Raw genomic sequence first — 14,238 nt, forward strand, 5'->3', positions numbered from 1 at the left:
ACTCCTCAAACCTCAGTCTGCTGCTGTATATTTTCTGGATACTGGGCTCCCCCATTATAATGTGAGTTTCTCACTCTCTCTGTGCAAGATCAGAAACTAACCCCGGGGATTTTGTATTTGTTCAGTATACTGCAGGCATTTGAAGTGATGAAATTGTTTAATGTACCATCAAAGTTAAATTCAAGCTGCAGGAGGGAAAGATTCACCCCTGGAAATGTCTTGTGCAAGAGTACCTATTTAAAGTAAGGCTGTTTGTGCCGCAGTGATCTGTGTCATTACTACTTTACATCTCCAATGCACAGGGAAAATGCCCAGGTGTTTCTCCCTGGGGTTTCACTCCAGTTCTAGCAAAACTCTTTTGTGGTGTGAGACCAGGGCAGGGCATTAGCCTGAACCTCCTGATGCCAGCACTGCCTTCCTGGGTCTGTCAGGACACGCTGGCTGGCTGCAGCTCTATTTTCTCTCTCTCTCACTCACACAGGGATAGGCTGACATCCCTGCTGAAGCAGGATAATAAATAGGGAGCTGCCTTGAGCGATGAGGAAGTCACAAAGAAGTCCAGCAACACAATCAATTAGGCTGAAATCACTGGAAAAGGGATCCCTGATTTGGGGCATAGCTGGAATGGATCTCTAAAAATGCTTTGTTTCCATTCGTGCCACTAAGTGCTAAACTCCTTTTTTTATTCTATCATGTGTTTTGTTCACTCATTAAAGAGAGCCCTGGAGAAAAACTGTAGAGGAAGCATCCCCACACTGTTAGTTTTTTAGAGTAAAACTGAGCTTGCAAGTGACAGGAGGAAAGCAAAACCCTTTCTGTTGAAGGAGAAATGTTTCTAGCTGACACAGATGACGAAGCTTTGGCAAGTGTTTCATTCCCAGCGTCCTTGAAAATCTGTTCCGTACCCCAACAAAACTTAAAAAAATTGTTATCAGTGCTTCTTTCCTTGGCTTTTCACAGTCAGGACCTTGACATTGTATATTCTTATCAGAAGCTGCTGCAAATTAATTTTGTGCACTTTGCAAGGAAAAATAACTGGCCAAATCCTGCTGCTCCAAGCGGCATTCTCTGTAACAGGGCTTCCATTTTGCTTTCAAAAAGGAAATAAAATGCTTTAAAGAGGCATTATAAAACCAGCCACACAGCCTCTTAGGATAGAAAACAGTCTTGTACACCAAGCTTGCCTATCAGAATGACCAAGCTTAGCAAGGGTAGTGCTTATATGAGAATATGAGTGCCTCATAGGGGACTGCAGGGAGATTTACTGCTGCTGTGCTTTGTCCTCTTAGGGACAACTCAGACAAATGCTCGGCTCACTTTGAGGGAATTTTATATATCCCTGCATAGCAGCCTTCATCTGAACTGCTGTGTGTGAGTGTCAGTGGTCAGATAGCAGCAATTTGCTCAATTCCAGCTCAGACCTACTGGTGCTTCCTGCAGTCTCACCTGGAGACAGCATTTTCACCTCTTGTTTCTTGCTGACATTGCTGCTGGGGCTGCTGGGTGGTGTGGCAGCTCCTCCTGTGCAGATAGAGCAGCTCTGGCGCTCCCAAAGGGCACGGAGGCAGATGCTGGAGTGGGCTGTACACCCAGAACGGTGCCAAGGAGCAACAGGGCCAAAGTCCACCCGACCACCAGGAGCAATCCAGAGCTGCTGCACAGGCAAGAGTTGCTGCAGACTAAAACATAATTGAGCAGCATTTGAAAAGTTTATCAACTGTGCATTCTGTCAAGGCACAGACATTTTTTAACTATGTTGATGTCTTCCTTCTCTTTGACTTCTTTGTCAAATTAAGCCTAGACAATGTGATACTTTGCTGTAGAATGCTGGAAACATTTCTCTTTTTTCTAGTTACACATTGACAAGAGGGAAAAAAATATTTAAATAATTAACTTCTGGGCAACTGTCCTGTGCTGGTCTCTGAATAAATACAACTTCTCACAGTGGAGAAGAGTTGTAAGACCCTTCAATCACTTCAATCAAGGTATGTGGGAAACCACCTTAGGAGGTCTCAGTGTTTCTGTGTCCTCAAACGTGACAAAGAAAATATCTCATATTTAAGTAATACCAAAATTCTTCCAGTAGGATGGAGAAGGTGATTGCAAACATTTCTGACATTATCTCCAAGATCAAAAAGGCCTTCTTGTAGTAGTCTTTGCTATATTAGACAGCACATGATTTCAGTAATTAACTAGAAACAAACATTTACTCTCCTTTTTCCTTTAGTTTTTGGAAGAACATTATTTCCTCAGCTGAAATTGATGAGTGACTCATATATATTTAAGGGCTGGAGAAATTTGCATCATATGCCAAAGAAAAATGTTTATATTTGGATCCATTTTGTAGATAAACTACCCTTGTAAGTAGACTGATTCTCTGTCCCATCCTCCAGGGATGCTGGGAAGCAGCAGGGTTTGATTAGTCCTTAATCTACATGTTTACAGTCTTTGAGGAGAGTTTTTTTGTAAGATGTAACCTTGCTTGAATGTCTATCAGAGATGCAACAAGCAAGTACCTAAAGCAGAACTGGGTGCAGACAGTGGACATGAAACTTTGGTATGCATTGGCTTAGGCCTAATCCAGATGATAGAAAACTTTCAATGTCTTGGAAAAAACTGGGCTTCTAAAAAATAGACTCCCATCCTAATTGAACCCTGAGACATCTCACTTTAATTTCACTCACCAAATATCTTTGTTTTTCACTCAGAAAATGCTTTCTTGCAGCCCGTCACAGAGCTGCATGTGCTGCCTCTGCAGCTCCATGTAGTCAGACACGGCAGCAGCAGGGTACAGATCTCACGTGCAGCTCTTATTTTATGATTCTGTGATATCCTCCTACAATTCAGATTAAAGACAGTCTCTGTGCCAACCTTTTCTCACAGCAGTGTCAGAGGGGTTTCTCTGGACCTTACCCAGGCAAGCTCTGAATATCTCTAAAAATGGAGGTTTCACAAACCCAGTGTTGCAGCGTCTGACTGCCCTCATGGTGATTTTTTCCTCCACTGATTTCTGCCTGGAATTCTCCTCATTGCAACTTGTGCCCATTGCCTTTCACCCTTTTACTGCACACATCCAAGAAGTTGTCCTGGATCTTCTCCAAATGAGTAGTAAAAGGCAGAGATGTGATCCCCCCTCCCCCTGCCTTCAGCCTTCGTGGGACTGACCATTCCCAGTTGTCTCATTCTCTTCTTGTACATCCTTGAAATCCATCAATGTGTGCTATGTGGTGCAATTCCCAAGTCTTATCTGCCGGCTGTCAGTCTGCCCACAAGGTTCATTGTCCCTGGAACTGAGGCAGGCCTCCGTGTGAAGGCCTCTGGAAGATCACTGCAGACACTGTTATCTGTGAGAGAAATTAAAGTCTGCACAGAGTGAGCTAACAGGGTTAGCTTCTTCCTCCTGCCTCCTTTGGGCCGATTTAAAGTAGGCTCTTTTGCAAGAGGCCACCTTTAGGTAGCATGGCTCCCCCTGCCCATGCCAGGGAAATGGGTATCAGGATATCTGCCAGCTCCAAAGTGGGGTGAGGCAGGGGGTTTGCACCACTGAGAGCTGGCTCTGCCCCACAAGTGGTGCTCTGCTCCACCCCTTCACTGCTTGGCATTTAGGAGCAGTGGGTGAGAACTGCCCCCGCCCTCAAAGGGTAGCTGGGGAGCCTGGTAGCTGATTCATCCTGTTTCTATGTCTGCTATGAATACACCCAGGAGAAGGCAGATCTGTGGAAGATAGCAGCCACAACACTCGCTGTCCCAGAGCAGGAGAGGTGTGCGGATTGGGCTGCAGTGAGACTTGGCAGGACAAGTGGAAAAAGCAAGGCACAGGATTTTCCATGTCTGGCTGTCCAATGTAGCGAAACTTTGGAGGAAGACCCAACATAGGTAATGCTGTGGAACAGCCAATTTACAGCAAATGTATTTAGGCAAGTAACAATTACACAAACTGCTAAGGAATTCATTGGTCTCAGTAAAAGCAGAGTGCAGCCTTTGCTAACACAGAGCCTTTCCTAATCTCTTCAGAAGTTTCCAGAAGGCCTTATCAGATACTTATTGCATCTCCTTTTTCATCTTCACTCTGGTTGGGACCTTAGCTTCAACTGTCTCTGTTTGGTGAGCACGGCAGGAGGCTGATCACAGCTTTGAGAACTGAACCAGGTGTTGGCCAATCTCTGAGACACTGGCACAGCCTGCAATAAATGAAACATTGGTGAGAGAGAAAGGATGAATGATGTGGATGAAACTTGGAAGCCCCCCTGCTCTGAATCACAGTCTTGTACAAGCCAGGTTGGGAAAGACTGGTACTTCAATCTCTCCGCTCCTCAGTGGCATCTTCAGCCTCGAGGTTCAGCCCCCCACCAAGAAAAGCTGGAAACATAAAAAAACTATTTTTATATCAAGCTGAGCAGTGTGCAATCTGATCCAGTCAAGTCAGCAGAAAATCACAGAGAAAAGACAAGGTTGCTGTGTGCCAAATGGCCAGAGGTGAAGATTTGCATTGCCATTTCATTTGGCCAAGTATGGGTTGTGCTGGTTGACAGCTGGCTGAACATGAGCCAGTTGTGTGCCCAGGTGTGATTCAGGCATCCTGGCCCGTGCCAGCATTGGTGTGGGCAGCAGGACCAGGCCAGTGATTGTCCCCTGTACTGGGCACTGCTGAGGATGCACCTTGAATCCTCTGTTCAGGTGAGGTTTACACTGGATATCAGGAAGAATTTCTTCACAGAAATTGTTATCAAGCACTGGAATAGGCTGCCAAGGAAGTGGTTGAGCCACCAGCTCTGAATGTGTTTAAAAGACACATGGCACTAAAGGACATGGTTTCACGGCAGAATTGGAAGTGCCGGATTAACAGCTGGACTTGATGATCCTAAAGGTCTTTTCCAACCTAAAAGATTGTATGATTCAATGAATTGCACAGTCTCAGCAAAAGGATCCCAACCTGCCACTCTTGCTGAATCCTGTGCCCTTTTGCATGAAGAGAACTGTAAAAGTCTGCTGGGGAGAAACCCCAGGAATCTTTTCTGGTTGAAAAAAGTAACCCATAAAACCACCCGATGGCCAGTGGGATTTCAGCTCCAGTCTCCCAGTCAGTGCTGCTATCCACTTGAGGTCTACATGTCATAATACATAGAATATTCTGCAATGGAAGGAGCCCACAAGGATCATCAAGTCCAACTCCTGGCCCTTCACAGGACACCCCAAAGATCACACCATGTTCCTGAGAGCATTGTCCAAATGCTTCTGGAACTCTGTCAGGCTTGGTGCTTTGACCACTGCCCTGGGGAGCCTGTTCCAGCGCCCTCAGCCCTCTTTTTCAAGAGTAAAACTGGAGCTTGCACTGGGCTCTGCAAATTTGCTGTTTGGTGAGGGGTTCAAAAAGGGCAGCTACAGCTCAAGCAGGAGTGAGAAACTCAGAGTGAGAGCAAAATCTGGGAGAAGACAGAAAGGCTTTTAAAATGTGTAATCACCTACAGACTATCCTCTAACACAGAGAGAAAAATTCTGCATACATTTTTGATGAACTCTTCATGCAAAAAAAAAAAAAAATTAGTTGCATTTTACCTTGATAAATACTAATTAAATACTGAAAAACATATGCTGCCAGTCCCAGGAGAACAGAAATTCCAAGTTTTGCTTGGCTGTGCTTAGCAGTTTTGCATGTCTTTACTTGGGTCACAAAACTGCTCTAACCTACTCCCTCCATAAAATCTTCATTGCTGTGACACCTGGAATGCCAAGTTGTTTCACAGGAAGCAGAGAATCTCAAGTATAGCAAATGGAACTATCACAGCTCCTGTGGATTCTCTTTTTGTGACTCATCCATCACACTCCTGATCGTATAGGCCTTGCATGCAGAAACATCTGTAACACCCATTACAAACAAAATCCTTACCAGCTAAGGCCATAGACAAGCGAAACTCATCCTGCAGAATTCTCAAGACATCCTGAAGACCTTCTTCACCCTGCACCAACAGAGAAAGCAGTCAGGGGAAGAGGAGCTCTGGCACAGAGCAGCACTGCAGGATGCCTACACCCTGACATCTGGGATAGTCCCTTAAATCCATGCCAATTCCAATCTCTCATGGAGATGAATGATTAAAATGATATGATGGATGCACTCAGTTCATCTCAGATTAATTTAGATGCTTTTCCTTTTGGGATACAACTGAACATGGAAAGAAAACAAAGCTGTTTTTCACTTCTGACATTTTGTAGACGGTTTGGGTTTTTTTTTAGCTTTCAGTTTTCCCCCACCAATAGGCTTGCTATTTAAAATGTCAAGCCTTACAATGCTGACAGGTTTTAATGAAGTAATGAGAGCTTTACATATGTTACCACTCCAGAAACTGTAGTTTACTCAAATTCTGGACTGAATCTTTAAAAACAATAGACTACGTGTTTTAATCTGTGCAAGTGACACCAAGAAGCTCAAAAGCCAATGTAATGTATAGAAGATTTTGATCTTCTATTTTGATCTTTTGATCCAGTATAAAATACTGGAGGATTAATTTTTTTTTTCTATTTAGTTTTCTTTGAAGTTTTTTCTTCTTTTCTATGTCTTGCAATAATGAATGCTTTGGGTGCAGACGATGTTAGCACTTATTTATGCCCTTCCTCTGTTGTATACTTTGGTAACGCCACTGGGGTACATCTTTAGGAATACTCTATGGAATATAATACCAAGGCACAATTAAACCCCCCAAAGCCCATCTCCTTTCTGTTTCCATTGTGGAAGGAGTGCAGGAGCACCTTTTTCATCTTAGGCCCTTTTTTGATGTTTACTGGCAAAAGAAGCAGTACTGCCAATTTTTGCAGGTTTTTTCAGGAGATTCAGGTGATTTCTTTCTCAAAGCCTTGCTACTGGAACCCACAGAAATCACACCACTGGACAAGAGTGCCATTTAAGAGAAAGTAAATGTGCCTAGACCATTAAAAAAAGTACCTTTTCTTCTAGAGAAAAGTTTTTAAATATTCCATCTAGAATGTAAAAAGCAAAAAACCCGAAAAAATTAGCAAGAAACCCCAACTGGTATAATTATATTTTAATTTTAGTTATCTTAAGTTTACCTCCTGCATCAGAGGTTTAATTCATGACTCTGGATCAGAGAAATATGCCCAGGGTCGAGAAGCAGCAAAGCTGGAACTGAAATAGCAGTGGAAAGCCCAGGTACCTCCAGGACACAGTTTTGCTCAGCCTTGTCAAAATGTTTCAGCCATCCGTGGGATGGAGTTCTGTATTTATATCAGAAGAATTCATAGCACGGCTGTGAGTCTGTTCTACCAAAACCATATATTGTTCCCAAGTATTTGCTGAAACAAAATTAAATTGTCAGACTCATCTTTCTGGCAAATAAGCCTAGCTCTAATTTTCAAAAGCACTGATGATCCTGAGTCCTAAAGTATTTTAGCACCAAACTGCAACAACAAGAAATCAGATCCCAGGAAACAATGCTATCACCTTCAAAATCCCAGGAAACTGTGAATTCAGTGTTTTTTTAAGTCAGAGGAAGTGTCAGGGTTTAATTCAATTTGGGGTTATTCCACTTCAAATTCAGCAAAATAAAATTTAAAAATATGTCTCCACCAGTGAAAACTCTGTGACTTCAGTTGCAGGACTTTTGGAGAGTGTGAGAAGTAGGCATATGAACTCAGAGCTCCTTACTCACCTTGTAAGCCAGGCCCCATAAAGCTGGCCTTCCAATGAAGACACATTTTGCTCCCAGTGCCAGCGCTTTTAACACGTCGCTTCCTTTTCGTATTCCACCATCCACGTAAACTTCAACTCTGCCTCGGACTGCCTCCACAACCTCAACCAAAGCATCAATCTGAAAAAAAGAAGCCAGTCTCACCTTGAGGACAGCTTTTGGTTCCAAGAGAAGGCTATATTCCAAAGAGACAGGCAGGGATGCAGTGCTTTAGTAGGATACCTTCTCGAAATTAAAAGTGACGATGCATCACAAACAACTCAGTGCCAGGAGCTGCAGAATAACGTGCAGCTGCCTGTTCTGCTTTCCAGGTACTTACTGCCATTTTCCAGAGCTTTGCTTATACTGGTATTCTTTGATATCACTTTTCATCAGTGAAAAAGTAACATTTTCACTAGATTTATGGAAGTTTATAAATATAAATTTCAATGGGAATAATTGTCATCAATATTTTACTTTAATTTGAGACAATGATGAATAATACATCTGTTTGCAAAAAAGCTGATATCCAACTTCTACTGCTCATGCTACCTAACCTCACATTTCAACTTAATCCTGGTGACCACTTGTTGAGTGCCTCCCTCTAAAGCATCTTTGAAGGGTTTCATTTGCTATGTGGTACAGTCAATCATTTCCTCCAGGTTAGGTCTCCTGATTCCCTAAGGTCTTTTCTGTAGCGTTTAGCATGGAGTAGAGCCTTGGATGTCATTGCAGGGCAGCACCACACAGAGATGCTGGCTCTGGCCCCTAAGGCAGTACAACCAGGGGCAGAACATTGCACTGGACATCATTAACTCTCCTTCAGAGCAAATAAAAAAAGGCTCTTTTCTGCAGTGTCTTGTACCTTTTTGCTTTTTTCTAATATTTTTTTTTTTCCTGAAGTTCAAACTGAAAACTTTCAGGCGAAAATTTTATGGGACTAGCTCAGCAAGAGCCAGGCTTGGCACTAGAAGAATTGCAGAGCCCAACTGTGTACCTACTGCCTTGTCTGTGTATGTAAAACAACTTCTAAGGTAAAAGAACAGTTTAATGTGGATGACATTTCTGTTATTACGCCTTTAGCATTGAGTTCATTCATTTTTTTTTTATTCATTATTGTCAGCCTTGATGTACAATAGAAGAGAATTCCTTGGTACCTATTTATATTTAACAAAAGAAAACCAAGAAAAGAAAGTTCATAAGATACTGTGCAATGCAGAACCGTAAAATAAGAGCAATTGGAAAAACTGATGGAAGCCAAATTAAGCCAGTGAAATACACACATGTCCAAACAATGCATGATTTCTTTTTACAAATTAAAAAGCAGGGGAATTTTTCTCCAGATAAGTTATCCTTTTTCTGGCTCATGTAAGTCAATAAATTCCCGTTTAGACTTGAGCCTGTAAATACGCAAGCAGACCTCTCACTAAATCTAGCTGCATTGTTTTGCATGTTTTGACAGATGTGAACAATGAGAATACATTATGCTGTCATTTGTACAATTTTGGTTCCAGAGCTTTGTTTCCTTTTTGCTGCAGTGCGCAAAGAGTTTGAGTGTGCTGCACCAGCTGATGGAGACACGGGCAGGAACTCTTCCTGACTTAGGCCAGTAGCTTATCTGCACTTTTGTGGCTTCTGTGGTACTTCCAGAACCCTCCCAAGAAGCTGAGCAAACACTTCAGTGGGTAACCTCCATGCCAAGGCATGGAGCTCACCAGTTCAAAGCTGAAGTATATCTGCACACATCCATGGCCACTGGGCAAACTCAGGTACACCAGAAGTGTACACACAAACCTGGGCAGAGAGATACCCAGGTTATCAAACCTGTAAACAGGGAAAATGTGAGACATCCATTTTCTCACTTACAGTGGCAGGTCCTTCATCCAGTTGCCTTCCACCATGATTGGACACAATAATTCCCTGAACTCCATGTCTCACTGCCAGCTCTGCATCTTCTCTTGTCAAGATGCCTTTGATGATGATGGGCAGGCGTGTCAGGCTCCGCAGCCAGTAGATGTCATTCCAGGTGACCGAAGGATCCAAGCTGTTGGGTGGCAGTCCGTACTCAGACCAGTCATCTCCCTACAGCCAGAATGAAACAACAAAAGGAAAACTCATCCAAGCTGCAACAATGCACAGGTCCCTTGGTGTCTTTCCTTGCCCTAGAACAGATTGATCAAACTTGCCAACAGACACGTTCATCATCTCCAGAAATGTCACACGTCTCTGGAGGAGAATAATTACAATGGGGGTGGAGATCAGTGTCTCTAGGGCAGCTGGATGGGGATTTTGAAGACAGAACCCAGCCTGGCAGGAGGTCAAGCCAGGATGCTGCAGAACCAGCAGGGGAGAAGATACGCCCCGGCAGAGCAAATGCCAAGGCAGCAGTTACGCAGTGGTTTTTGTCTCATGTGGTACATGCCAGCGCAGGGAATGAAAGGACGGGCTCATTTTACAAACCTCAAAGGCTCTTTCCAAGTTCTTCACTTTCATGTGGGGAGGAAGGCGGAAACCATTGCGGACATCGTCGCGTCTCTTGCCTGTGTAGGGCAGATCCGCGGTGAGGACGAGGCCCTGGAAGCCCAAGGCCTCCGCCCGTCGGACCAGCTGCTGGGAAGCTGCCCTGTTGCGGTGGATGTAGAGCTGGAACCAGCGGAGCCCGCCGGGCGCGGCCACGGAGATCTCCTCCAGCGTGCAGGTGGAATAGGTGCTGGCAATGTAGCAGGTGTTCATTGCCCTGGCCGCTTGGGAGGCATTGGAAAGGAATCAGAAACAAAGGCATTTGAAGGGTCTTGCCAGATGTCAGATACAAAACCATGCACTGTTTGCAGAGACCACCCCAACCCCCGATTTCAAGAGTGTCCTACAAAACACAGGGCAGCTACGCCCCGGGATTAACAATGACTGTATTTACCATGCACTCTTGTTAGCCCATGGTTAAGAAAGCAGAAAAGGAAAAGGTAATTAACTGATCTGTGCTTTCATTTTGCAGCTATGTTTTTAGAAAAAGCATGAATTTTATCTTTATGACTGAGTCCTCTCAGGAATGTACTGTTAAATCTACTCAGTGTACACAAAAGAAAAAACATTTATAGGGGTCAGGTCTCCAAACTCACCATGGGATTTGTGAAAAGGGGATATCTTTTTCTCCAAGGGAGACATTTCTCAACCAGTAACAAGGAATTCACAGTCTGAGCCCCATCCACCACTTTTACAACCCATCTAGAGCCCCCAGGACTGAAAACATTATGTGGTTTTTGGTGTGAGTCAGAAATGTGTCCACTGCCCTTGTTTTCAGTTTGCAGCAGACTCCATGGGGCTGATTTTGTAAGGTTGTAGCTGGAGAAGAAGAGCAGCATCTATACAGCTTCCTATGCAGAAAGGGTGTCAGAAAGGGGCAAACTCCCTCAAGCCAACAAAATTTTTTCTCAGTCACACTTCAGGTCATCTTAACAGCTTCTTGAGGCTTTTCTACAACCCTGTTTTTGCTACATGGCACCAGAGCAGAAGAGTACCTCTGGCTGTGCTTTTCTCTCCATCAGGCCATGCTAGCTGGTGGAAGCCTGTAGGGGCAATTCCTACAGGAAAGCTGATTTCAGAACCCAGGATTTTAGTCCTAATGTCCATCACAGATACGTCCCGCAGAACACGTGGCCGGAAACGAATTCTGTAAGGCAAAAAAAACCCTTCAGGACAGTAGATGTTCAGTGAGTTGTCTGAAGTTTCATGGAAGTTCCAGGTCTTCATTCACCAATTGCAAAGCAGGAATCTGAGCCAATGAAGAAAACAGCAAATAATAAAATTATAATAAATGAAAATATAGCAAAGGCTCTTTGTCCTTTTTGTTTGCTTTTAGAGGTCAATTCAGCCAGCAGTTCAGTCATTTCAAGTTTTCATTAATCCTGCTTTACTGGCCACAGTACATAATTTCTGCATCTACCACCTAGGCTCACCATGTCTTGTTCTCCCACTGTCCTCCCCTTGGTTCCTTCTACTTGCACCCAGGCTGGGTCCTTCCACTCCACCATTTGTGTGTCTGTCCTGCCTGTACAGCATGCCTGCCCCCAGGCTTTGCATCACCTTCCCTAAATCCCACCCTACTTGCACAAAGGCTTCCTGCTGTTCACCAGGAGCTCCATCTCGTTCTATTAGAGCTACTCATGCCCTTTCCTGTAATGCCACACACACCACAGCACCCTGTACCCTACCCAGCCCTAGCACCTACCTGTACCCTCAGCATCCCTAAAGCCTCATACAACCCATGTCATACTCAGTCTGGTATCAGAGCATACAGCCCATGTCACTCAGGTTTTGCATTTAGCTTGGGGACCCTCCCTGGAAAGGACAAGGTTTTAGGTGCTCTTGCTTGTCAAGTCCAAACACTTGCATAAAACCAGTTTGAATGATCCCGGTACAACCCCCTTCATTTCCCTCTCACCCTACCTTTTATATGCCAGGATGTTCTCATCTCGTGTGGTACAGTCATCTGCTCCAGCTGCAAAATAATCCCAAGCAATCTTGGGTAAATACTTCTTAGCATAAGCTTCAAAGTCAGAAAGACACACCATAGCCATTGCTGAAGAGTGTAGGGAACCTTGAAGAGAAGAATAACATGGAGCAGAAATTAGATCCCTGAACTGTTCATTCTCCCTTCCATGGGCTCTAATGTCACTGAATGCAAAACTTGGAGCCATCTGTTTTACAGAAGAGCTGCTGAGAGTTGTCTCGGTCTACCTTGCACATTGGTCTATGGATCCTCTACCCCAGTATGAGGAAAACTTGCAGATGCAGCCATAAGAGTAGGAGGAAGCTTGGATCTCTGTGCCTCTCTCCATTGTGTTTTAAACAGCAGCCTGAAGAGAACATTTTAGATCCTCTGCTATTTCAATTGTGTAATTTGGTCATAAGTTCCATCTTAAAACAGGCTGTGTTATTTGTTCCACTAATTCTGCTCAAGGGTTGTCCCAGAACATCATTTGTTAGATTACCCCTAAGGACGACTCCGTGACTGAACAATTAGTTATGGAGCCCAGTGACAGAATTCAAGATCATGAAATCTGGAAACAATACAGATTCTGCATCTAACCTGCTCCAGCATGAACACACTGTAAAACTATGTCCAGACCCTGAGAGCAAGTCTCTGTCAAGGCCAGTGCTGTAGCAAAAACAAAGCATTTTCTACTGATCTTCCTTTCTCTTCTGTAACAAATATCTTCTTGGTGTTTGCATTGCATGCTGGAGCAGTGATATATACCATAAAAGGAACATACAGAATTTGGACAAATCATGAGAAAACACTGGAGAAAAACAAATTCCACAATATGAAACATGTTTCTGAGAACTAACTCAGCCTTTCAGGGAATGGAAGTGGTGTGACCCAGATGTCTAATCAAACCAACATAAGTGCTGCCTGGAAAATGCCTGCACTTACATACTTTTGAAGTAGCAAGAACTGAAAGCTATGCAAATTGATGTTTTAGCAAACCAAGCCCGTGTGTGCAGAAACATGTACAAAACACAGACAAAGTCAATTTTCTAAATTGTTTGTTGCAATTACTTCTGCAGTCCTGATTAAAATAGGTATGTGGAAACATGAAATTTTAAAACAGCTGTGACTCAGTCTGACTTCTCTAAAAAAGTGTACAGGAAGAAGTAAATATTCTAATTTTCAGGATTAACCTCCCACGGCAGATTAGAAAGGGTCGCAAGCTTCTCCAAAATCAGCCCCATGTGTCCCATGTTGGTCACTTTTGGCACAGATAAACATGCAGGTCATGTACACAGAAACAACCTGTCAAACTGCTTCTCACTGACTGAAGTACCTGTGCTTGAGTTTGAAAATTAGGACTCACAATTCTCTGCTAGTAAAGAGCCCAAGATGAGGATCTCATTGGAAGAGGAAGAGGAAATGCAACTGATTTCTTCTGTATTGTTCTGTCTGCTCCTACAGGCATTAGGTAGCAGGGGGTGCAAGTATCCCATGCCTGCTTTCTCTGACTTCAAGAACTGCGCTGATAGCACAAATCTTTATATATACACTGGCATTCTTTAAACCATCTATCACAACTTCTGCTTTTCTAACTTTTAGAAAGGTCAGAATTATCAAGCACAATAAGATAAACCAAATCTTCTTGCGTCAGAATAAAGAGGAATTTTAAACAACCCAGATCTAGTCCTGTCTTCCAATTCAGACCTCAGTTTAGACTTACTTTGGGTTTCAGGGAAAGCTGCAGGGAGTGAGAGCTTCTCCTTCAAGTTTGCCTGCAAACAGGATTTTGAGGAAGTCTTTTCACTGCGTAGCTTCTGCTTCTTCTGCAGTCAATAAGCAACCACCAAAGATTAAAGCTCAATCCTGTGGTAAACTTTGTACTGTTTGTATAACACTAACTTTGTTTTGCTACCAGGAGATTAAAAATCCTTTCTAAAACCATGCATCACCTCATCAGTGTTGTGATTGCTTGGGACAGAGCCCTGTAGCTGAGCTCTTTGGCAGAGGCTGATGGCTGTATTCAGTAAGGCAAGCAACAGTATGTCAGGGGTTTTAATAAATCTCTTCCTC

General features: G+C 43.6%; 1 protein-coding gene across 3 annotated transcripts; it reads right to left on the reverse strand.

The window, feature by feature from the left end:
• Nucleotides 1–3,880: 3,880 nt before the first annotated feature.
• Nucleotides 3,881–14,020, reverse strand: HAO2 (hydroxyacid oxidase 2). Of its 3 annotated transcripts, none has more exons than XM_023940383.2 (8): nucleotides 13,889–13,994; nucleotides 12,123–12,273; nucleotides 11,195–11,346; nucleotides 10,140–10,423; nucleotides 9,546–9,761; nucleotides 7,662–7,820; nucleotides 5,888–5,957; nucleotides 3,881–4,181 (listed from the first exon to the last, which is right to left on the reverse strand). In XM_023940383.2, the coding sequence occupies exons 2-8, from the start codon at nucleotides 12,251–12,253 to the stop codon at nucleotides 4,126–4,128; spliced, it is 1,068 nt and encodes a 355-aa protein (XP_023796151.2). In that variant the 5' UTR covers nucleotides 12,254–12,273; nucleotides 13,889–13,994; the 3' UTR covers nucleotides 3,881–4,125. The 3 variants fall into 3 exon arrangements, with proteins under 3 accessions (XP_023796151.2, XP_023796159.2, XP_086738934.1); XM_086882808.1 differs by having other exon boundaries at nucleotides 3,936–4,181; nucleotides 11,195–11,448; nucleotides 13,889–14,020; XM_023940391.2 differs by lacking the exon at nucleotides 5,888–5,957 and having other exon boundaries at nucleotides 13,889–13,968.
• Nucleotides 14,021–14,238: the final 218 nt, after the last annotated feature.

The sequence above is a fragment of the Cyanistes caeruleus genome, chromosome 3 (genome assembly GCF_971803275.1).
Source record: "Cyanistes caeruleus chromosome 3, bCyaCae1.hap1.1, whole genome shotgun sequence".
In the NCBI taxonomy this organism is placed as follows: domain Eukaryota; kingdom Metazoa; phylum Chordata; class Aves; order Passeriformes; family Paridae; genus Cyanistes; species Cyanistes caeruleus.